The sequence below is a fragment of the Notolabrus celidotus genome, chromosome 7 (genome assembly GCF_009762535.1).
Source record: "Notolabrus celidotus isolate fNotCel1 chromosome 7, fNotCel1.pri, whole genome shotgun sequence".
In the NCBI taxonomy this organism is placed as follows: Eukaryota; Metazoa; Chordata; class Actinopteri; order Labriformes; family Labridae; genus Notolabrus; species Notolabrus celidotus.
The window spans coordinates 30,505,218-30,529,599 of NC_048278.1; the positions used below are offsets into that span (position 1 = coordinate 30,505,218).

General features: G+C 41.5%; 1 protein-coding gene across 4 annotated transcripts in view; it reads right to left on the reverse strand.

Annotated features, from left to right (window-relative positions):
* Positions 1-5,952: 5,952 nt before the first annotated feature.
* The window catches only part of LOC117815364 (collagen alpha-1(XI) chain-like), a 70,708-nt gene continuing 52,278 nt past the window's right edge, over positions 5,953-24,382 (reverse strand). For all 4 annotated transcript variants that reach the window (XM_034687025.1, XM_034687026.1, XM_034687024.1 and 1 more), the window contains 42 exons: positions 24,262-24,315; positions 24,037-24,081; positions 23,611-23,664; positions 23,203-23,247; positions 22,901-23,062; positions 22,740-22,793; positions 22,575-22,628; positions 22,416-22,460; positions 20,874-20,927; positions 20,702-20,746; positions 20,557-20,610; positions 19,339-19,392; positions 19,036-19,089; positions 18,819-18,926; positions 18,632-18,721; positions 18,473-18,526; positions 18,144-18,251; positions 17,854-17,961; positions 17,698-17,751; positions 17,544-17,597; positions 16,497-16,604; positions 16,353-16,406; positions 16,201-16,254; positions 16,054-16,107; positions 15,912-15,965; positions 15,660-15,767; positions 13,979-14,032; positions 13,189-13,242; positions 13,023-13,076; positions 12,796-12,849; positions 12,607-12,714; positions 12,461-12,514; positions 12,274-12,327; positions 12,081-12,188; positions 9,837-9,890; positions 9,695-9,730; positions 9,534-9,587; positions 9,129-9,441; positions 8,834-8,946; positions 8,645-8,713; positions 6,990-7,223; positions 5,953-6,888 (listed from right to left, as the gene is read on the reverse strand). In XM_034687025.1, coding sequence (XP_034542916.1) covers positions 6,742-6,888; positions 6,990-7,223; positions 8,645-8,713; positions 8,834-8,946; positions 9,129-9,441; positions 9,534-9,587; positions 9,695-9,730; positions 9,837-9,890; positions 12,081-12,188; positions 12,274-12,327; positions 12,461-12,514; positions 12,607-12,714; positions 12,796-12,849; positions 13,023-13,076; positions 13,189-13,242; positions 13,979-14,032; positions 15,660-15,767; positions 15,912-15,965; positions 16,054-16,107; positions 16,201-16,254; positions 16,353-16,406; positions 16,497-16,604; positions 17,544-17,597; positions 17,698-17,751; positions 17,854-17,961; positions 18,144-18,251; positions 18,473-18,526; positions 18,632-18,721; positions 18,819-18,926; positions 19,036-19,089; positions 19,339-19,392; positions 20,557-20,610; positions 20,702-20,746; positions 20,874-20,927; positions 22,416-22,460; positions 22,575-22,628; positions 22,740-22,793; positions 22,901-23,062; positions 23,203-23,247; positions 23,611-23,664; positions 24,037-24,081; positions 24,262-24,315 — 3,342 coding nt within the window. In that variant the 3' untranslated portion in view covers positions 5,953-6,741. The remainder of the gene's footprint in view (positions 6,889-6,989; positions 7,224-8,644; positions 8,714-8,833; positions 8,947-9,128; positions 9,442-9,533; positions 9,588-9,694; positions 9,731-9,836; positions 9,891-12,080; positions 12,189-12,273; positions 12,328-12,460; positions 12,515-12,606; positions 12,715-12,795; positions 12,850-13,022; positions 13,077-13,188; positions 13,243-13,978; positions 14,033-15,659; positions 15,768-15,911; positions 15,966-16,053; positions 16,108-16,200; positions 16,255-16,352; positions 16,407-16,496; positions 16,605-17,543; positions 17,598-17,697; positions 17,752-17,853; positions 17,962-18,143; positions 18,252-18,472; positions 18,527-18,631; positions 18,722-18,818; positions 18,927-19,035; positions 19,090-19,338; positions 19,393-20,556; positions 20,611-20,701; positions 20,747-20,873; positions 20,928-22,415; positions 22,461-22,574; positions 22,629-22,739; positions 22,794-22,900; positions 23,063-23,202; positions 23,248-23,610; positions 23,665-24,036; positions 24,082-24,261; positions 24,316-24,382) is intronic.

Below are 24,382 nucleotides of genomic sequence, written 5' to 3' on the forward strand. Positions count from 1 at the left end.
AACCCGTGTAACAACCAACATTGTTCTCCCCTACTCGATTCTCTGCAAGAATTTATATCTGTCTTTAATGTCTTCAATAACATAATCGTAATATATACATATATATATATATATACACAGAGGTAAGTGAGTTAAAAAATCTGAGTATTTAATCATATTCACATTTTTTGACACCAAACAGAAGTAATTCATGATTTTATCATTTTCTGCAGCTCATGCATTAAAAGCAGGTTTTAAAGGAATTCTTAAAATAAGAGTAAAAGTCACAAGGTTTCCTGCTAATGAAACAACAATAAGTGTATTCATTTGAGCTCCTCAAGAGAAACTTGTGTCTCCACCCACAGAGCAAACATACATCATGGTACAGTAACATCCTTCCACTACAGCTCAACTACAAAAGAACAGCTCTGTGCTTCACGCCTCGGGCGATTATGTGCCAACAATTTAACTTACAAACATTAAATGTTTTATTGTGCCTTTATTCTCATCAGCAGTTACATGCTTGTGCTTCCTCATTTAAAAAAAGAACCCCCAGGATAAGCATGGATTATACATAAAATGCCCTTCAGCAAATACGCTGAACTAACATGAATATTTCAATCAGCAGCACTTAGGGGTAACACACTCGACGGGAGATGGGGGGGGGGGGGGGGGGACAATGGGGTCAACATGACAACTGAGCGATGTAAAACACCTCCAGGGTATTTACGGTCACTGACACAGGAGCTTTGCATTTGCATTTTCAGGATACAAACGACAAACTTGTGATTTTTCAGTTTGAGAGAATATATAAAACTAACAATCAGCCTCAAAATAGAGCCAACACAAGGCACATCAGAACCCATAATAAAAGAAAGACAGCAGCACTTTAAGTGTAAAAAACAGAAGAAATAGTTTGATTTTTCTGGGAGAAAAAGTCTCTAGAAGCTTCCCTCAACTCCTCTGGCAGCTAATACTATATTTATCTAGTCCTTTTTATGCTGTTGATCCTTGAAGCTTTTTATTTATTGCTGGAAATATTCAACAAGGCATGTTTTATGGAGATAGAAATGTTTTTCCATGCAAACAAATGCATGCTTTAAATACAGGTATTGACAGAGCCACAGAAAGTACAATTATTCTCTAAACCTTCACTTTTTCTATGCTTTGAAGTCCAGCACAAATATTCAAAGTAACTGAGAACCTCATCTTCCTGTGCACAGGTTTATAAATAAGTCTCCATCAACTCTATCCTTTGATATTTAATGAAAAGTTTGAATTGCAGGGATTCTGGCTCATCTTATACATTTCATGTTCAAACACAGAGATTAGGAGTTGAAAGTAAGTGCAAGGTGTATTTATACCTTACATGAGCAGACAGTGAACACCAGCTGCAGCACCCAAAGGACTTCAGATGGACCCATCAGCATCCTCTCCTCTCTTGCTGGCCACTGCAGTCTTGACCTCGATTTGGCTCCACACAGGTAGAAGAAAACACAAGCTGTGAACCCCAGAGCATTCAGGAGAGTCTCCAAATTCAGGTGCCACCTGGACACTATCCACCTCTCTTAGTTAGCCTCAGGGTTAAGGACTACTGAAGGCCAGGCTGGAGTGTGTGAATCCCCCTCTGGCTGTGGAAGAGGAACACAAACTAGTGTTAGCAGCATAGTGAAGAGATGCACTCAGGCTAACTGGAGAGGACAACTGTGTCAGAGAAGGTGAAAGAGGAGGGATAGTGAAGGAGGAGTTGGGGGAATAGGGATGACTCTCTGCTACGTCAACACAAGCTTGCAGATAGCAGTACGTTACGAGTGCGTGGGTGTCCATGTAAGTGACAGATTGCATGTGACACAGAGTAGCCAAGGTTTTGGTCTTATAAAGATCAGGCAGAGTGCCAGTGTAGGTACAAAGCATTTGAAGACCTGCTTTTTCAGAGATGGACTTAAAGCTGCTGTTGGTAGGAATGGTATAAAAAACATTACTTTTTTTCTGCTGGGTTTGGAGAAAAGGTCATAATGCCCACCGGTACTCATCGGCAAGTGGAGTCATTTGAGACTATTGCAAAATCTCTGCATTTTCCAATGCCTTTGAATCAAGCACTGTTATTATTCCCCTCGTTCCCGTTATGATGGACCAATCATAGCTAATCTCCAATCCTCTGTCCTGATTGGTTAAGGGGCGGCCCCTACTACATCCTCTGATTGGTTATAAGTCCGACACTATCATGATTGCGCACGCCGATCTGTGTTGGGGGGCTAAGAGGAAATCTGGTTGGGAAGGATAGTGTTGACATTCCAAGTCCCTCTCTCTGAACAGATGTTTATTCTGTGACTATGAACAGCAGCTTTAACTGTTGAACAATAAAGATACAGCTGACTCAAATGAGTTAACACACTAAACCAAGTCATAGAAAACACAGCTCTCATTGAAAACAGAGTTAGAGAAACATAATAAACGACATATTTTTACATAAATTCAAAGGATTTCATTCTCCCCACTGAGATAAGAACTAGACTCACCGTTGGGCTCAAATCTTCATGTTTAACGTGACAAACATTTCAGAAAGCTAGTACATAATCTGTTAGCTTGGTTTAGCATGTTTAGCCCATTTTCACTATGACACAACATACATTATTTTCTATGATTTAAAGCTGCTGTTGGTAGTCACAGAGTAAACATCTGTTCAGAGAGAGGGACTGCGAATATCAACACTATCCCTCCCAACCAGATTTCCTCTTAGCCCCCCAACACAGATCAACGTGTGCAATCATGATAGTGCCTGACTCATAACCAACAGGAGAACGTAGTAGGGGCCGCCCCTTAACCAATCAGGACAGAGGATTGGAGATTAGCTATGATTGGTCCGTCATTACGGGAACGAGGGGAATAATAACATTGCTTGATACAAAGGCATTGGAAAACGCAGATTTCGCAATAGTTTCAAATTACTCCACTTACTGGCGAGTACTGATGGGTATGATGACCTTTATTATTAATGACCATGTAAATAATTGACATTTTACAACTAAAAATGTATTACAGTTAGTGGTTTTTGTTCTTGTATTTCTGAGTTTAGCTTTTAGCTGTGTGCAGAACTAGTATCTTTTGCTAGCCATTAGCTAGTTAAAGTTGCAGTTGATAGGATAGGGGTAAAAAAAAAAAAAGGTACTTATATTGTGCTGTGTTTTGCAAAAAGTCATAACACTCATCAACAGCCATCAATAAATTAGGTAATTTGAGATTATGGCGAGATCTCTGTATTTTCCTATGCCTCATGTTCCAGCAATCTTTAAATTCCAATCGCTCCTGTCAGCTCTGACCAATCAGAGCCACTCTCCTGATTGGTTTTCCTACATCGTCCTGATTGAGCGTAGGTACAGTCTGTTTGTGGGCGGGGCTTACAGGAGCAGAGAGGGGAGGAGAGGAGTGTAGAGAGAGGGAAATCTGGTGTGGAGGCATAGTGTTGACATTTGCAATCTCTCCCTGAACTGATGTTTATTCCAGGACCACCAACAGCAGCTTTAAGTTTGGCTACATACCTTTGACTTAATATGAGCATGAGACATTTAAATTCACATTAACGTGTTAATATGTATATTTGACAAAACTACAGCGTGTGCCATGTTATCTCAAATATATAAACACTTGCCTAATTTATTAGTTTTTGATATTTTCATCTTACTTGTAACCACAATATTGTCCAACTGAAGTTCATATGACATTGCTAACACTGACCCGTGGGCTAGGTAGAAAGAGACCACTCTATATCACTTCATCTGTTAGAAGTCACAAACAGCTGGGGGGCTTAGGTCACTGTAGACACTGACATCTATCTTCCACTGGATACAAAAGCTGAAATGGAATAAAATATTAAACAATGTTTTCAACCTGTGTGCCCTACCTCCACGGTGCTCTTTGAATGTAACCATGATGTGACTTTCATGTCAGGTCATAGCCCATATTCATATTTTATGGCTGAATATTGGAGGCAAAACAATCCAGGATGCACTATGTGCATCCGCTTCACCTCATTAAAGTTTTAACATCATTGTAAATTTCTCTGGATGCACTGCAGATGACAGCAAAGACAGAGCAGGGTGAGAAAACGGCCAACACCACAGTAGTAGTGACAGAGTAAGGAAGAGTAAGGAGTTACAGGGTTACAAGCACTGCAATGCACACAATATCTTAGTTTTCAATAATGTGTGTTTTGAAAAAACAGGAATAAAAGGATTTGTTGTATATGCAAAGTAAGTTCCTGTCCTTATCTGAAGACAACTTTAACAACAAGAACTCAGACTCAGTGATCTACCTCTACCAACGCATGTTGTCTGTTCAATAGTGGTTGGACCTTTCACTATAAGGGGACATTATATTTATGACCTTGGCAGGTTTCCGGTTAATTAAAAAAGAAATCTATGACTGTAATGATCAGTCACGAAGAACTGAGTTCATCGGCCCTGACCCCGACTTTTCATGAAATGTGTGCTTTAGTTGCTAATTAGTGTATTGTAATACTACCATGCTTTAGATTTACATCTTATGACCATCGCTTTGGATGACAATATGTGGTCACCAAGCACCCTATAACCATCTTCATTTTTTTATATGCACAGTAGAGACATTGAATAAAAGACAGCTCTAGAAACACAAGACAACAGCAATTATATTCCTATGAGGTTATGTTTACAATGAGGATACTAACATGCAGATGTATACAAGGTGTAATGTCTCTCACTTCAACTGTTTATTTCACTGTCTAACCATGCAATCGTTCGCTAGCTAATAAATGTTAGCTCATGTTGAGAATTCCATTACTTAAAGCCCACAGATTTAGGATATGAGTGAAGTGTTTGTATCAAATGTTTTGTAAAGTCTTCCAATAATTATTAAGACATTTACTCCATTAGGACAAACTCCATAATTTCTCTATTCCCATCGACAACTCGTCCCTCTTCCCCCTCCCCTCAGGTTAAGAGTCTGGGTGTCATCCTTGACAGCACCCTCTCCTTTACCTCCCATATCAACCACGTCACCCGGTCCGCCTACTTCCACCTACGTAATATTAACCGTCTCCATCCTTCATTCACTCCCCACTCCACTTCCATTCTTGTTCACAGCCTTGTCACCTACTGTTTAGACTCCCTTCTGTTTGGCCTCCCCCACAAAACCCTCCATAAACCACAACTGGTTCAAAATTCAGCCGCCCGTATCATCATCACACGCACCGCCTCCATCCACCACATCACACCCATCCTACAACAGCTCCACTGGCTCCCCATCACAGACTGGATCAACTACAAAATACTTCTCCCCACCTTCAAATCCATACACAACCTTGCCCCTCCATATCTCTCTGACCTCCTCCATACTGCCACACCCATCCGCACCCTCAGATCCTCCTCCTCCATCCACCTCACTGTCCCCCCCTGCTCGCCTTGTTACCATGGGGAGCAGAGCCTTCAGCTGCTCTGCTCCCTAGCTCTGGAACTCTCTCCCACCTGATCTCTGTAATACTGACACACATTTTAAATCCAAACTCAAAACTCATCTGTTTAAACTGGCTTACTCCATCTTACCAGAACTCCACTGTCCATTCTCTTAAAACTTTTTAAATTGTATTTTATTTACTGTTTGTTTTAATGATGTAAGGTGACCTTGAGTGTCAAGAAAGGCGTCTAGAAATAAAATGCATTATTATTATTATTCAGTTAAAGTGTCATCCAATCAGAGTGGTGGACTGACCGAAATTATCATTCATAAAAACGGCTTTAAATATGCAAACATAAGAGTATATGGGGTCATCAAGAACCCGGTCACTGTCCACTAAGAACAAAATTAAAAACAGATCAGAACAGGAGATGTAAAAGAGCACACTGAAGGGACTTACCTGGTTGAAATGCAGGTGTCTTTCCTCTCCCAAACTTTTCCATTTGTCGTCTCTCCTTTACAAACACCCAGTCAAACTAAATGTCATCATGTTAACTTAAATGTACATTATGTACTTTTATTAAAATATGTTACTCAGTCACTTCTCCACAAACTATGCATAGAAAGACATTGAGGCGATCATGTACGACAGTTTGGTTTGAAATGTTGAAAAAATATAAAACAGATTCACAATATAAAAAATGCACTGCCCCAGTTCCCTTTTACAAAGAAATGTACTCCTGTAAGGAGCTACATAATAGCACCGTGGTGAATTACACTCCAATATACATCACATTACAGTTAATAATAACAACAAAATGACAACAACAAACAAAAATAAACACAACAAGTTGAGGTTTGATAATAACACAGAACTACATGGTGAGTGAATGCGCCTGAAATGTGTTGTTTCTGGATTTTTGAAGATGATTCACTGATCATTATATATATATTGGAGGCTTGTGTATACAAGTGAATAGATCAGATTTGAGTGCATAGATCAATACGTGTATGAAAGACATGAATGAAACTGTTGGAGCACCACTTACTCCTTCAAAGAGGAGTGACAAAAAGACGCTAATGGCACAGATGACAGTCAATGCAATGTTGTGAGAATGTGAGATCAATAAGAAGACCTATGGAGTGAATGAACGTCTGCATAAAAGGATGAATGCTCAGATAGAGGAACACTGTTGTAGGTAAATCAACTTATAAATATTTTGCGCCGGGTAAGTCTTGAATGTAGTTTTCTCCCTGCATGTAAAAAGTGTCCATGGCTCTTTTTTTTCCTATTAAATAATTCCTGTCTTAAGCCCCGGGCTCCCCAATCTGTTAGCCGTTGTAGCAGATCGGGCCAACTTCAAAACCAAATTTCTGGTTCCCCTTCCCAAAATCAGGCACAAAAACGTCGATGATGGGGAGCGTGTTGGACTGCGGAGCGTCAAATTCCAACACTGTCCTCTCTTGTCCTGAGCGTGTCTACAGAAGAGAAACACAAATAATCAGAAAACAAATGTTAACACACGTTTTTAAAAAGAGACCGGTATGGATAATCTGCGGTGGATTTCTGTGTAACTCACTTGACACCCGTCGTATAGCGCACTGATGTAATGTGTGTTCTCGTGTGTCATCTCCTCTCCATCGCTGCCTCTAAAGCGCAGTGCATGTTCGTGGCTGTAGGTGGCAGTGTTTAGCCAAGCGACTGAGTTCAGGCAGTGGTAAGTGAAGGTCTGTTTGGCTGTGGCACTCAGAAGCTGCAGGAAGGTCAACTGCACCACATGGGCTGGAACGCCATCAGACCCCGAGTAGGTAAACTGACAGAAAACACCAGAATGACTCTCAGACACTTAGATGAAGAAGACAGAAAGTTAGCTGAGTAAACTTTGTTTACATTCACATAGCAGCAGCGCTGCTTACAAACCCTGCCATGCTAGTGCTACACTGACACAGAGGCTGTTTTCGAAACAGCCTGCTACATACTACCTACGAATGTAGAAGGCTGTAGTTACTGCCAAACACAGACTGCGTTTGAATTTAGTATGTAGTATGACTGTTCTATTGGGTTTGGTCTGCAGTATGCTAAGCCAGACATCACTGGATTTCCGGTTTCGGAAAGCGGAAGTAAACAACGGCCAAGCTGAGAAACTGCTTCTTCAGCATCCACTTATGATTTTAAAAGTTAAGAAGTGGTTTGGACTTTAATCATTTTCACAACACCTAAAAACTGAGAAAAAAGAAAAAGTGGAACGAGCGCTGTGCATTATGGGAAACAGTACGTAAGGCAGACTGGTACGATGCATACTGCGAAATTTTCCTGAATCAGTAGACATCCAGGTAGTTTTGGCATACTGCAGATTTTGCTCTTGTTCACATACTACATACTGAATTTTGGCCAAATCAGTACGTACTGCTAGTACAGTAGGAAGTTTCAAAAACAGCCAGAGAGACCACTTAAGACTAGGGATGCACTGAAAATTCGGCCACCGAAAATCTTCGGCTGAAAACCAAAAATGCACTTTTGCGCCATTTTTCGGACAAAAAAATTTGGTGGCCGAAACACTTTTTTCAACAAAACAACACGGCCGAAACAAAATGTTGTGATGACACAAGCCAAAACCATGTCTGGATAGCTTTGTCTAAAAGCGAGTCCTGCAGCGCAGATCACGAGTTCCCCACGACATACACTTCACACCAGTGGGTCTTAATAGAGAACATTCCCTCTCTTCATGCCCCCTTTGAGCAGCTAACTAAAGAGATCAGCTCCTCTGATGCATCTGGAGCAGACGTTATTCCTTTAATTGCAGCACTAAAGCGTCTTCTAAGCAAAGAGGTTGAGACGGACCACAGAGTGAAAACAATGAAAAGTTCACTGTAGAGTCTGTCTATAACTTTGAGGTCTTTTAACCCAGTGTGTTCAAACTGCTATGCAAACTAGCTTCAAGTGTCTGCTAATAAAGCGCCTAGAAAATGTCTGTGCAACTCAATCAGAAAATGCATGGCTTAATCTCAAATCCAAGGAGTGAACTGTTACAACTGTCCCCGGTCTCCCTACTAATAATTGGAATGATAATTTATTTCGGTGATTTGGTTTTTGGCCTTGGTTTCCTCATTTTCGGTTTTGGCCAAGAATTTTCATTTCGGTGCATCCCTACTTAAGACATGTTTCCTATGTACTGTTGGTTTTAAAAAAAGAGAGAAACATGAATTGATAGCACAAATAATGATCACACTATACCTGTTTTCCTTTCCTGAATGAACCGTACCAGGAGCCTGTTTTTTCACCCTTCCAGCCTGCTAATTTCACCTGATGGTAAACAAACAAACATCAAATTAGAGTTCAGTCCACGTATCTACAACATGTGATCAAATTCTCAGCAAACCGAGGTGTGTGTTTGAGTTTTTGATTTTCTGCATGAAAACTAACCGACTGGAACTTCTTGTCAGGGTACAGACACGTCTCTCCCTGAGCAGTGAAGTTACAAAACACCTTGAAGGAGTCTCTATGGCAACCCTGGTTAGGATCTATCCAGTATTCACCTGGTGGGAGGAAACAGAGTGAGGGCAGAGGAAAATACACAAGGCTAATAACACTTGAACAAAAACACAGCCACAAAAAAACTCAGATAATATTAGACGTAGAAGTAGACAGACAGAAGAAAGGTAGTTTAGAGATGGAGCTGTGATGTGAAAACGGCTGCAGACACAAAGTGATGAAGTACCATTGGGGAGATCAGGGTTGAGGAGCCACAGTTCCTTGCAGGTGCGGGCGGGGCTGTGGAACGTCCCCAGTGGGTTTCGCAGACCCTCCACCTCCACTTTCATAGAGGACAGAGACGCAAACACTTCCTCCATGCCTTTGCCCTCTTTCTCCTTCATCCACCCGTCCTGCCCTGCCTCGTCTCTCTGCATCCAGTCCTCCTCTCCTCCATCCACCTGCTCCTCCTCTTCAAAGACAGCACCATCCACCAAGGTGTGAGTTCTCCTCCTGCGTCCTCGCTCTGGCAATGGGGACATGCCGGCTGCTGGCAAACCCTGAATTAAGAGGAGAAGAAAAAGAAGGTGGTCAAAAAAGACACGACAGTACAGTTTTTCACAGAGTTTAAGAGGCTGTAAAGAGAACTCACTGGTGCTCCTGGAGGTCCTGCAGGCCCAGTGTCTCCTCTGGGACCAATAGGACCCTACATGGAAACAAAACAAAGCCATTAATATAGAGTGCTGGAGAGGCACAGGGATCCAATTTTGTTGTATTGATTAATTAAAAACAAACAACAGGCATCACAATTACCAAGTTTCCTTTAGAGCCCTTTGGACCGATGGCACCCTGTCAGAGAGGAGAGTCGAAGATAATATCACAGTTATTCAAATGCCTAATAGTAAGTATATATATTCTATTACAGATAAATTATGACATGATATTGTTTACTCACAGACAGACCACTGGGACCAGGAGGGCCGGGGGGACCGTTTGGACCGAATGGACCCTGATGTGAACAAGAAAAAGAAAACACCAGTAAGATAAATAAACAAAGATCTGCTGAGGATGAATCAGAATCAGTCACACTGTGGTGTTAAGTTGCTCTTGTAAAGGACATGGGCATAAGGGGATGTAGGACGCAAGGATTATAATAATAATAACACATTTTATTTAAAAGCGCCTTTCTCAACACTCAAGGCTACTTTACAGAGGGATTAAAACACAATAAATAAAATAACACGATAAAATAAACAAAAACAACAAGCAAAGTAACAACAAAGTAAAAATGAAGCAGTGGAAATTAAACAGAGAATGCGGATTGGAACAGGTGGGTTTTGAGTTGTGATTTGAAGAGAGGTAGAGAGTCAATATTTCTGATGTCTGGTGGGAGTGAGTTCCAGAGTTGGGGAGCAGAGCTACTGAAAGCTCTGCTCCCCATGGTGCTGAGACGGGCAGAGGGCACAGAGAGGTGGAGGGAGGAGAAAGAGTTAAGCATAAGAAAAGAAAGTTAAGCAATTAGTACAAAAATGTGAATGCAAACAGTGTAAGACATGACCTGTAACAGACTGCATGTACGTGCATCGATTACAATTTCTGATGTTTTGGCTCTTTTCACTGGATGTCATGACAGTTAGTGAAATATGAATTATTGCCAGCGTTTAAATTGCCAACCATTCCTTTCATTTTTCTTTTTTATTTCTTCTGTGTAAGATGTCCATTCTCTATCATAAACTAGTGAACAATCTGCCCCTGGCTCTCTCAACCCCCTGTGTACCTGTCACAAGTAATGTGTCCACACATGCTCTGCAGGTAATCAGAAAGAGCAAGGAGAAGGAGAAGGAGAAGGAGAAGGAGGAGAGAGACCTCCCCTGCACATCCCTCCTGAAAGCACTGATTGAGGAGCGATGCCTCATGTTAAATGTGAACCTTCTGAGCTGTTATTTTCCTGATGTCTTGTTATTTGATTGTTCAATACTCCACATCATCAACAATCTCATCCACTACTGAATCAGCTGTTTTGAGAACGAGGCTTCGACCGAGACATTTCAGATTGCTTGATGTGTTATTTGGGGGACTCAATAAATGAACTGCTGGTGAAGAAATTCTAAAGAGCAGAGAGAAGAAAAGGGCAGCGGTAGACAGAAAAAGGAGGGTACAGATGCTGCTGTGTGTGTTAAGAGACCAGAAGTGCAGATGTGTGTGTGTGTGTGTGTATGTGTGTGTGTGTTTGGGAATGTGAGGTAGGTGGGGGACTAAAATAAACCCTGAAACCCTGAACCTGCTGCAGAATCACATTAATCCAGCTCCAAAGGGCCTCAGCAGTTAGTTCACTTGCACACGTATCTCCCTGTTTGCTGCAGGCTTTGATGATTTGTCTGACACTGGCTCTTTATTGTATGTAATTAATACTTAAAATAAAGTCTTCTTCTGTTCCTCAACTTTAAAAGAAGAGTACTGTATCATGGGTGGTCTGTCTAATACTAATTCTTTGTGGACAACTTAACTCGTACATTTTTGCTGTAGCCATGCAGTGAGGTAAACTGCCCTCACACTTATGTAACCTCCTGATGCAGGCCTCCAGCAGTTTTCAGCAGGTGGCTTCCTCACCAAGTTCAAAGAGTTTGCACCGAGCAGGAAAAAAGCCTTTCTCCACAATATTGCAAAACTTCCTCCATCTAAATTATAAATTCCTCTTTGAAAAATGTAAGGTTTGGATAACAGTTAATACAACTGAGAGACGATCTTGATTCAGTCTTTCATTTGTTTGCTTGACGCCTGTGTTCGTCGCCAGTTGTGTTTTATTTAAACTGAAGATAGAAGATAAGAGTCTTTCTGGTTCAATAACAGATAAGGAAATAAATGTTTGATATTTGAATCATGTCTGTGAGGTTAGCTCAGTGTGCACAGTGTGGATATACTGGAGACAGTTTAATGATGCAAGCTGGATTTCATGACTGTGACGTTAAGTTGTAGTGATACTGCTGCATGTCTTTTAGTTTTATACAATACACACATTATTTTGACAGCCTTGATTTTTCTCTGGAAACTCCTTAAAGCAGTCAAGCGTTTCATTTTATGGTACTGTAATAAAAAAATATATATTATACTTTTCCTTCTCTTCCTGAAATAAACTGAGCCGTGACTAATGAACCTCAGCACGCATCATAAACTGAATTCAGTTTTATATTTTCAGCACCTCATCTCCTTTTGGACCCGGAAGTCCCTGGTTTCCTGGCAGTCCTCTGTCCCCCTTCTCTCCGATGTCTCCCGGTGGGCCTATCAGACCAATGAGACCCCCGTGACCCTGCCAAGACATCACAAATAAGCTCAAGGTCTGTGTTTTTTCAGAGTTTATAGTAAATGTTTATCTGTGTTCAGTATTCACTCACCTTGTCCCCCTTCTTTCCATGATCTCCCTTCAGTCCTGGTAATCCTGGTGGACCCTAAGAGGAGAGAGAGCTTGTATCAAGCTGTACTTCAAATGAATTACATTAAAATATACCTTTTTTTCCTCTCTCTTAAAACAATCTTGTTATTTCTCCTCTGTTATGTTCAAGATTTGCCAAGTCATCATACCATAGGGCCTGGGGGTCCTGTCTGGCCTGGTGGTCCGTTTAAACCCTGCTCTCCCTGCAAAACAGACACACAGACAGGAAAAACATTGAGCCTCCATGTTTGTTATGGTCTATCTCAATATATGAAGTCTTTGCTCTTGAACTTACTGCAGGTCCAGGGATCCCTCTCAAACCTTGAGGGCCCGACTTCCCTGGGTGTCCCTGTGCACCTACAGGTCCTGTCTTCCCGATTGGTCCCTCCAAACCAGGAGCACCCTGAAAAAACAGAGACCAGGGTGACCCTCAGAAGCTGTAAGCATTAAGATAATGTTCATCAAAGAGTTTTTTGAGTCTCACCTTCACTCCTTTCAGACCTGCCTTTCCTTCCTTCCCTGGTTTTCCCAGGTGTCCCTAGAATACAAACACAAACACATAAAACATAAAAAACTGGGAGGAAAATAAAGCTTTACCTCATTCTAACAGGGAAGAGAGTCAATGTTTTATTTAATCAAACAGTAAACAAAACTGAGGATCCAAAGTGGATCAGAGATACAGATTCTGATACAAAGCAAAAAGTCACAAACCCTTCGCCCAGGAGGTCCAGATGGTCCAGGTTCTCCTGGTGCCCCTGGGGGTCCCTGAGTAACATTAAGAAACTGTTCAGAACCCTGTCCTGCTTTTTCTGTTGACATCTTTCATGTTCTTGAATTCAAAAATGTTTCAGTGTAAGTAATAAATAGTAGCGCTCACAGATTTTCCAGGGTCTCCTGTGTCTCCTTTAGTCCCAGCAAGGCCATCGATACCCTGACGAGGAAAATAGATGGTTGGCAAAGGAAAATACAGAAGAAGATGTCTGTATTACATCATAGAAGTTTTTAATTTGGGAAACCTCAGTTTTAAGAAATGTAATAAATCTGATAAAATCATGAGGCACTGAATGAGATTAAAAAAAAGTCTGTAAATCAGATTTAAAGTTATGTTTTTGGGCATTTCTGCCTCTACTGGATAGGAAAGCTAGAGAGGGACAGGAAATGTGGGGAGTAGAGAGTGGGGGACAAAATGCAGCAAACGGTCTAGGCCGGGAGTGGAGCCTGCGACCGCTGCGACGAGTAACCCCACCCTACTGCCACCCCAGTAAATCAGATTTAAGAAGTCAGGAAAAACATGGCACTAAAAGGTTAGCTTCTTTAAATGACATTCAAAAAGTCAACTCTGTCCTGATCTTTGATATAATGTAATGTTACAGCTCTTTCATATTTACTCCAACCATTGTTTCTTTAAAATCAACGACAACATTGGGTTTTAGTGGAGTTATGTTAAAGCAAACATTCTTCTATTACAATGTAAGAGAGAAAATAAATGACAGGGATGTCTTAAAGCAGAGTAAAATAACGTCTTTCATCCCAGACTGATCTTTTAATTAGCTTTTGTTTCAGTCGGACGTGTAATTTATATTACTGCCAAAGTCAGAATTTAAATTAAAGATGGTGAAAAAGAAGAAGTGAAGTAGGATGGTGAATACTGAAGAGCAGAGACTCACATTGGGCCCAGCTTCTCCCTGCTGTCCAAGGTCCCCAGTAAGACCAATAGGACCCTGAGGAGAGAGGTGGGGAAAAAAGTATACTGATTAAGCTAAGGCAGCTTTTTAGTATAGCACGTTTCATACACGAGGGCAACTCAATGTGCTTTACATTAAAACATTAAAAGCATTGGAAACATTCAGACAAGCATAAAAGAACATAATTAAAATGACACATATAATAAAACAGAAAAGAAAAGGAAAATTAGAAATATATTAAAAACTACATTAACATTTTAATTTAAAGTGAGTTAAAATAAGCTAAGATAGGAAGGCAGTGGCAAATAAAAAGTCTTGATCTTTGATTTAAAAGAGGTGAGGGTTGGAGTGGACCTACAGCTTTCAGGGAGTGTGTTCCAGATATGTGGTGCATAATGACTAAACGCTGCTTCACCATGTTTCGTTCTGACTCTTGGGACTGAAAGCAGACCAGTACCTGATGACCTCAGAGGTCGAGGTGGTTCTTACAGCAACAGCAGATCAGCAATGTATTTTGGGCCTAAACCATTCAGTGCTTCATAAACCATCAGCAGGATTTTAAAGTCTATTCTCTGACAGACAGGAAGCCAGTGTAGAGATCTGAGAACTGGAGTGATGTGATCTACTTTTTTGGTCCTTGTTAGGACTCGAGCAGCAGCATTCTGTATGAGCTGCAGCCGTCTGATGGACTTTTTAGGGAGTCCTGTAAAGACCCCGTTACAGTAGTCTAGTCTGCTAAAGATAAATGCATGAACAAGTTTTTCTGCATCCTGCTGAGACATAAGTCCTTTAATCCTTGATATATTCTGAAGGTGATAGTAGGCTGACTTTGTAATTGTCTTAATGTGGCTGCTGAAATTAAGGTCTGAGTCTAAGACTACACCAAGGTTTCTGGCTTGGTTTTAACATTTCATCTTTGCAGATTGGAGCTGAGTAGTAACCTTCAACCTTTCTTCCTTGGCTTAAAGGGCTTTAAATGTGTTATTGGAGACAGAATCAGCAAAGCTAAACAAAATGTGTGGCTGACAGAGAGCCTTCATTTTCTGTCATTAGAGGTTACATTTTGCTCAGGAGCCTACATCGGATAGAAAAGGTAGATACTGTGCTCTAATCTTTGATAAAAGTCATGGAATTTAAATAATGAATTAAAAATTATGTATTTGAAACCTTTGAAACTCATGGACTTCACTGTCAGTAACTTATATCTGCTGAGTTAGAGAGCTTCAGCAGGGTAACTTACTTTATCATTGTTTCCCCACAGCCTCATTGCTCATGTAGATTTACAAACTTAAAAGTAAAGATGTCATTTGATCAGACTTTCTTCTTTTATATGCTTTATGAAAAAGAGCAGAGGAAATATCAAGGAAATTAAGTTGAAGCCTCAAAGGCATTTTAAGCAGCCAGCGATCACTTCATATCCCTCTTGTCTTTAGTACTTGAGAGGGCTGCCAGCAGCAGCTTCTGAACTTTAATATCACAAAGCCAGAGAGCAGAGACGGTGGTGTGCCTCAGTTTTCAGCTCTGTTTTCACAGAAGCTTTACTTGGTTTCTTGTGGTATTAAGTGAATGTAGTCTTCAGCAGTGTCAGAGTGCTCTGAACTGATTTGTGCTGTGTTTAATGGTGCCATATCATAAAGTGGTTTTAAGAGTCGGTGTTTCTCACAGCGTTGCCCTTGGCTCCGTCCTCTCCTGCTGGGCCCCTTGCTCCTGGAGGACCAGCTGCTCCTGAAAGGCCTGTATCTCCCTTCTCCCCGTGGTCTCCTTTTTCTCCCTAAAGAAGTGAAGGAGCAAAGAGAGCGATTAAGAAAAGTGGGGCAGAGAAGGAGCGCAAGAGAGGCTTAAAACCCCAATATGGAGGAAGCAAATTCTTTGATCTATTTCTTTGAAGTTGAAATGTGCTCCCACAAAAACCCACCAGCCTTCCTGGGACACCGACTGGACCGGGGTCACCTGCCTCACCATCCTCCCCCTTAGAGAGAGAGAAACTTTATTACAGATCTTCAGGAGGAGACAATTTGTTTGGGGACGAATATTATCAAACAATATGTATGCCACACCTTCTCTCCAACACCACCAGGCTGTCCTATCATCCCAGGCCGACCGTTAGGACCCTGCATGACACAGAGAAGACCAGAGTGAGTCATCAGAATATGAATGATGTGCTCGACAAATTAAGGATGTATTAATATCACTGTGAGACTTACCTGTCCCCCAATAGGTCCTTGAGGACCATTAGGGCCTTGCTGACCAGGTGGACCCTAAAACAGAGTGAAAGAAACCATAGATCACTTCATGTAAATAAAGGAATAATGAGATGTCAATAAGGGAGAGATCTTTAAACAGGATATAACCTCACCATTAGTCCCACATGTCCACTCTCACCCTTCTCTCCTGGCAGACCGGGCATGCCCTGTGAGAAAACACACACACACACTTTGATACAGGATTTCAGATAAGAGCTTCAGGATCAATTTTGATCTGTCTGATCCGCAAATCTCACCTGTAATCCGATTGGTCCTCTGGAGCCCTTAAAGCCGCGGAGTCCCTCATCTCCTTTAGGACCGTACATGCCCTGCTGGCCCCTGGGACCAACCAATCCATCTACACCCTGATACACAGAGGGAAGTGTGGAGTGAGTGTCAGTATGAATATAAGCAAGAATATAAAGTTAGGCGAATTATTTTAAAACTTAAGTTTTGCTTTATCTTTTAGTCTTACTTTCTGATGTGTTTTAATCATTTTTGTTCAAATACGTTATCTCTCTGAGATTGTGTTTAGATCTTATAATCAAAAAAAGAAAAGAGAAACATGAGAACAGCAGAGGAAATTAACCCGTATTTCATCTCAGAGCTCTCTAATTAATGTTCTCTAATCTAATTACTCTCTAGCTTAAAGAGAGAAGATTTATACGACCGTTCTACTTGTAAGTTACAAAATGAAGCTACAGTTAGCCTGGCTCTGTCCACAGGTGCAACAAATAGGAGCTCACAAATAGGAGCTCACAAAATATCCTGTTGTATCAGTCTTTATCCGATCTGTGTGAAAACCCTCATGGAAAAGTGCCATGTTTTATTTCTGTAGAGATATATATTTCATGCCTTGATGTAATGACACCCCCACATGTTGTTGCACTTCCTCACGGTGAGAAACACTTCTTCCCTAAATATAGTTAACACTGTAAAGACGGGTTAATAAGTAGGCTTTCTAGGTGCGGCTTCATGCTACAGTCTTCAGGCAGTAGCTTCATATCTAACAAACCAACATGTGAGGAATAACGACCTTACTTTCTGACTCTCAAAACAAGATATACACGCCAGGGTGCCAATTAAATATAATATTTCTAAGAGGAATGAGAGTAATTATGAGCTCCTTCATCCTCCTGATCAGAGACAAAAATCCAAACCAGAGTGTGTGAAAAACTGCATCTGTGAAGATTTCTCAGCAGGACATTTGAACCTGAGGGACTTCACAATCTTCTTGACACATATGTTAATGTGCGGTTTGAGAGCTTTCAGTTTAAAGAGCTCAAAGAGGAGAGCAGACTCACTGGAAGTCCTGGCTGACCAACCACCCCCTGAGTGCCGGCGGGGCCTGAGGGACCCTGTGGAAAGAGAAAGAGAAAGAGAGAGAGAGAGAGGCTTCAGACATGATCAGATCTACTCTGGGTAAGAAGTTTAGTCCATAATGAGCTCCAGACTCACTGATTCTCCTTTGTCTCCTTTGCTGCCTTTCTGCCCAGGTTCTCCCTGCTCTCCCTGTAAACAAACACAGATAAGGATGAAGCACAGTTGAACACTACAGTAAAAGCACACACACACACTCTGTGTCTGTGAAACATAAAGAAACAGACAGTTTACCTTATCCCCGTCGTCTCCTGGAGGTCCTGCAGACCCCGTCGCTCCAGGCAAACCAACAGGTCCCTGATCTCCATCCTGACCTGCTGGGCCAATCGGACCCTTCTCACCCTGGAAAAACAACGACATTCAAATCTGTGTTATTCTGCTCACAGGATAAACACACACACTTAAAAATCATGAATTCACTGCATCCAAATAGAGCTTTTTTTGTGCTCAATAACATGCAAAGTCTACAGAGACGATGTAACAAAGATTCAGTAACACAGAAAAAAGCAGGTAGATGTAATTACAGGCTCGCCCTTCTCCCCCATTGGTCCAGGTCCTCCGATTGCTCCGGACCGACCAGGCTGTCCGATGGCCCCTGCTGGTCCAGGAGGGCCCCTTTCACCAGACGGTCCCTACAGGCACAAGAGTTCATTCAACACCACTGTTGTGATCACATTTCGACAGCACATATCAGAATTCTGCAGAGACGATGAACTGATAAGAGTCTCATTGGTCCAGGAAAATCTGCACCAAAAACAGACACAACTGAAGAACATGCTTCCATTTGACAAATAACAAACACAGCATCCTGAATAAAAACAGCCAATGACAAAAAAGATGCACTGTGACTCACCAAGGCTCCTGGGGTTCCACTAGGTCCTGATCCTCCTTTGAGACCAGGAGGTCCCTGTAAAAAGATCATGGATCATTTTTATAATGCTTCTTACATCATTCATAGTATTTAGAAATCATGTCATTTAGGATGTGGTGTGTGTGTGTATTCAGGTGTTACCATAATTCCCGGGGCTCCTCTGCTTCCTCTGAACCCCTTCAGTCCTGCAGGACCGTTCTTCCCAGATGTCCCTTGAAAACCTGGATCGCCCTGAGACACAAAAAATGATTGTATATTAGAAGTTTAAAAAGCAAAAGACCTCCTGAGATGTGAGGACAGCAGCTCATGTGTGTCTTCATGGACCCACCTTTCCTCCCTCCTTCCCAGCAGTACCAGGTAAACCGTGCTCTCCTGGAACACCTGGTGCCCCTGGGTGACCTCTGTCCCCTGTTGGACCAGGTTCACCAGATTTACCCTGAAACACACACACACAGACACAGAAGTGATAAGTTCAGTTAAACCGGTGCAGACCAGGAGCCTGAGGCGTCACAAATATTACATAACAAGTGATTTGCTGAGCTCACCTGTGGCCCCACAACACCTGAGGGTCCCGGAGGGCCCGTCTTTCCTTGGAATCCCTGAAGTCACAGAAGAACAAGGGTATAAAAAAATACTCCAGTGTGCACGGGGTGTGTGTTGTGTGAGTGTGTGTGTGTGTGTGTGTGTGTGTGTGTGTGTGTGTGTGTGTGTGTGTGTGTGTGTGTGTGTGTGTGTGTGTGTGTGTGTGTGTGTGTGTGTGTGTGGTGAAGATCATTTATCATTTCTCAGAGAAAGGTGCAAGCACTGATGACCTCTCATGAACTCTCCAAAAATGTAAACTCACTCACCGGCTCTCCTCTCTGACCTGGGTGACCTGGAAGTCCGTCTTTCCCTGCAGGACCCTACCAACATAAGGATAAACACACACACACAAAATCAAGACACGTTTGATATTAATGGATTTTTGTGTTATTAAAGTTGGCTTCAAACTTGGACTAATATCAGTGATGTTCAGAATGAGGGGCGCTGAAGTGTTCTTAATGATCATGAGTACCTTTTTTTAAAATTTGCCCGTGTAGCATTTTATTACAGGAGCTGTCAGATATTCAAATAAGTCTGCAGGAACTGTCGCCTGCAGGCAGCAGAACGTGATTCATAGCAGCACATGAGCAGGATTTCTTACTTGTGAATTCTTAGGAAGAGGAATTGTTATCAGAAAATGAAAAAATGAAAACCCTACAGCTGTATTAAAATGTTGGCACCAGCAGACTGCATCTGAAGTGAAAACCCCGCAGTGCAGGCCATGATATAAAATACTATCAATTACAGTTTTAATAATCATCAGGGATAAATTTATCTCAATGGGACTGGAAAAATCCAACATTTGCTTAAAGATAAATCTCATACGTTCACTTTATTTCTGACCTTTACAGAGTTTATTTTCTAGAAGGTTGTGTTTTCACCGTAGTGTCCTGTTCATTATTTTATTTTCGGCATCCTTTTATGCATATCATTTCTCTTTAATATATAAGACAGCTGATGAAAGACAGGAAACGTGTGGAGCAGAGGGTAGGGGAAGACATGTAGCAAAGGGTAGGAGGCTGGAGTCGAACCAATGACCACTACTATGAGGACTTTAGTATCTGTACATGGGGCGCATACTTAAACTGCCCCAAATATTCTTGCTCTTGTTTTCTTTTAGTTTTCTTTTTTTCTTACATTGTGACTTTAGACTGATTCTCACTTTGGTCCCGTCTTGGCTTAAAACTAGAATAATCAAAAGAATAAAAAATGTTCAATAAAGGAATTGTCCTCCTTTGTTTAGTCCAACAGTGTCTGAACTATAAAGAAGAGATATACTTGTGTCTGCTAAGAAACAAAGGTCCTTAGCTACCCAATATATATGTTTAATTGTGACTATTCTATTCAAACATTAGAGTGAAGTTTTGAACAATCTATCTTACCTCCAAAAACAGTAGCATTAGTCAGATTGGAGTGGCGGAGTAAATGGTGACACACATTCTTACACAAAATATATATTGAATATTTGTTTTGTCACAACTCACGCTTCCTCCTTTAGGTCCTGGCTCTCCGTTCCTTCCTTGCGGCCCTGAAGGTCCCTAAAGAAAAACACAACCAGCCAATATATCAGGTGATCAATCAGCCGATCAATCAATTAACTAAAGACACACAGTACAGTGTTTTTCTTACCCTGTCTCCAGGAGATCCTGGAGGCCCATCATGTCCTGAGGTGCCCTGTGGAAAGGATCGAAGAAGAGCATGGCAGTGATGGATAGAACAAACAGCTAACAATGCAAGTGTGTTGAACTTTTGACAAAGATTGAGCAGATGTTTTTATTGGCTGAGAGAGGAGTCAGCTGACCTTTTCTCCTGGTTTCCCTGTAGGCCCTCGAGCTCCTCTGGCTCCTCGGGCACCCTGTCGAAGGAGATACATGATTCACATCAAACACAGGACACCCATCGATATATACTGACCTCAGACAGAAGGCCTGAAATCATCCTGCCGTTCAATATGTAGTGTAACTACTCTCTGTCTAATTAGGTTTCTGCAGAGGGAACACAGGGAGGACTCAGAGATCTGCTGTACTGTGGTTATTGGGTGATGAATAATAATAGACTAACATAAAGATGGTATCAAGGTTTAATTTGAAGGATTAAAACATTCAGATGGATTAAACCTATGTTACTGGTATTTTGGCCACTTTAGGGCAGCAGAAACAAGCTGTAAACACAACACTGACAAATAATCATGTTTGATTATTCATTGCATGTTAATTATTATTCATGCAATATTCAGTTTAATGTAGAGTCATGTTTCTGCCCACCTGACATTTGTAACGTCAAAGTATGCCGTTTTCGCTCTGCATCAACTGCTGAAGGCAATTTCTGTCTCTTTAACTCCCACTGCCAAAACCAAAACCTTGACCTGAAAGGAACTTAAGAAACCGATAGATTCAACTGGGAATTTTGGCCTTTATTTTGAAAGGACAGCTGGAGAGAGACAGGAAGTGTTTTGTGAGACAGGGGGGTACTACATGCACCAGATCATGCCAGGACCAGGGATCAACCCCACAACCAGTGCAATGAGGACTGTGGCCTCTGTACATGGGGCACCTGCTCTACTGATCGAACCAAACCAGCCCCCCACCCTCAGGAATGAATTGATCAGGTGAGATTTTTAGTGGGTTTAAAATTAATCAACCTCAGACAATAGACAGTAAAATGTTTTAGCTTTCTGAGATCACATTCAAAGTGACCGTGGACTAAAAGAAAATCCTTAACTCACTAAATCTTATGGAAGAGGGTAAAGCTCTCGTCCTAAACATCTCACTAACATGGATTCAAAAGTAAGTTCAATATATTCAAATTAAAGCTACAGTAGGCAACATTATCTTATCAAAGTTTTCTTAAAAAAGCTGTTTTGACTTTGAACTTCTTTTGGATACATATTGATTGGCTGTCAGTGTATCTGTGCTCTTGACATATTCAACTGAGTGGAACTGTTTGCATGATGAGGGTTGGCATACATGTTCAGGGGCATGTCCAAACTTTTTTCACTGGGGTGGCCCAGCTGTGGTCCTGACATAGGCAGGAGTGACAGGGATATATGAACTCATACACACATTCATTTCATTTACGCTCTCCGTCGTCACTCCCTTTTTTTTAAACAACTATCAAGTATTATATAGTTTTGATGTTCCTGTGTATAACTCTAGAAAAAAAAGTGATAAGAGTTTCAATAGATGGACACTCCTTTGTGCATGTTTGGTGCAATATTAAGTGGTAATGGCTTTGCAGAGTGATAAGAGTTAGCAGAGGGAGAAGTGGAAGGTGTTTTTTCCATCCACATGTTTCATACTGCCACTTTAAAAACAAAATTTGTATTTTGTGACACAACACTCACGTTTGGACCCCTCTGGCCTGAGCCTCCTGCTTGTCCTGCTGGACCCTGGATAAGAAAGACAGGAGTTTCATATAAAAGTTTGTTTTCCTGATTTTGAAATTCAAACTGTAAATATCTGAGGGCACAGAATATGTTTGTGATTTTAAAGGCTCCACTCACTTTCTTTCCTTTCTCTCCTGCAGCCCCAAGACCACCAGGAAATCCATCAGAACCCTGAGAATGAGGCAGTCACACACATTCACTCTGCATTAATCATATCTACCCAAGATGTTAATCACATAAATTTAATATATACATCAATGATTGCTTCTTTATTCATCATACCTTTGGCCCCTGTCGTCCTGGATATCCAGGCAGCCCAGGAACTCCCAGTTTCCCCTTAAAAACAAAGTGACCGTCAGCTAATCTTGAACACGCTTCTTAAAGTTGCAGCAATATCTGATGGTTAGCATTTAAGCATTTTGCATGCCAACTTAGCTCTGCACCTTCTCTCCAGCAATACCAAGAGGACCACCTTCTCCCAGAGGACCCATCTGACCTTTGGGCCCCTCAGGTCCGTCTTCCCCTCTGCCACCCGGAGATCCGTTGTCCCCAACGTCCCCCTTTCCTCCCATTTCCCCTTTGGCTCCTGGGAAACCGTCCTCTCCCTGCACATCAAAAGACACCATGAACACACAGATGGCAGTGAACGACTGGATGCATCCTGTTGATCATTTCTGGTAATTTTTCATTTTCAGACACAAAAACATCCTGAATGTGCACAGACTGTGTCACTTCTCCACTTTACCTTTTCCCCTTTGCTTCCCTTTAATCCTCTGATTCCATCTGCTCCCTGTCAGGCAGGAAAACAAAGAGTGGCTCAACAAAAAACAGAAAACACATGATATCATATCAATGGCTCTCAGTCTCACAATGTGGCAAACATTAAACTGCTCACATCCTTTCGTAAAACCATAATAATCTCTGGTAAGTTTTAACAAGATGGTTATAACTTAAAAAGTATTGCCCTGGGCAGAGTTAACTTTCCTAAAACAAAACTATAACACCTCATGTTCAGATTGATAAACATTTGATTGCTTTGATTCACTGATCAGGATTTCTTTTAAGCAACAGATGACCATGAAGTTCACCTGACCACCTTGAACCACAGGGGCTTTACACAAAAGCAGGGATAAGGCACCTTTGCATTTCCTACCTTAACTCCTCGTTGTCCAGGGTATCCAACAGGACCCTGCACTCCTACAGGACCCTTTAAATCACACACAGAGATGGTTCAAAACTTTGAGAAGTAAACACATTTTCTTGCTGTAACTTAGATATGAAAACACAGCTCTCATTCCTGTCAGTTGAATAAGATGCTACAGCTAGCAGTCTGGTAGCTTAGCTTTAGCATAAAGTTCAAGATTCAGGGACTTTTTGTCACATGCACGTACAGATGAGCTGCAGAGTTCAATGAGTGTACTTCAAGGCTTTGGAATAAAAACACTTGAGCATAGCTCAGATGAAGTAAAATGTAGAGACTTAAAATTAAACAATTAAATATACATATACTAACAAAAATGTAAATATAAAAGCATATTTGTTCAAATCAACTACAGACACATGCAGACGACAGACTTACCGGCAATCCTTTTTCCCCTGGAGTACCTTCTCTTCCAGGGTGACCCTGTTAAATGGAAGACATGTTGTGATCAATGTTGGACATGTAGTTTTCATGTTGGTTTTACGGTATGGTATGGTCCTTGCATCTTGAAGTATCTGAAGAAATTTATTTATTGGGATAAACCCCTTGAGATGTGCCATGTCGTTTTAGAGGGGGTCTCAGTATGAGCATGCATATACTCACTGGAGGTCCGTCATTTCCAGGTAAACCCTGCATCCCTTTTTTCCCTTGAGGCCCCTGTGACACAAAATCAGACCATTAATCATCAATCTGCATCTTTAAAGTAAAACAAACTAAACTGAAA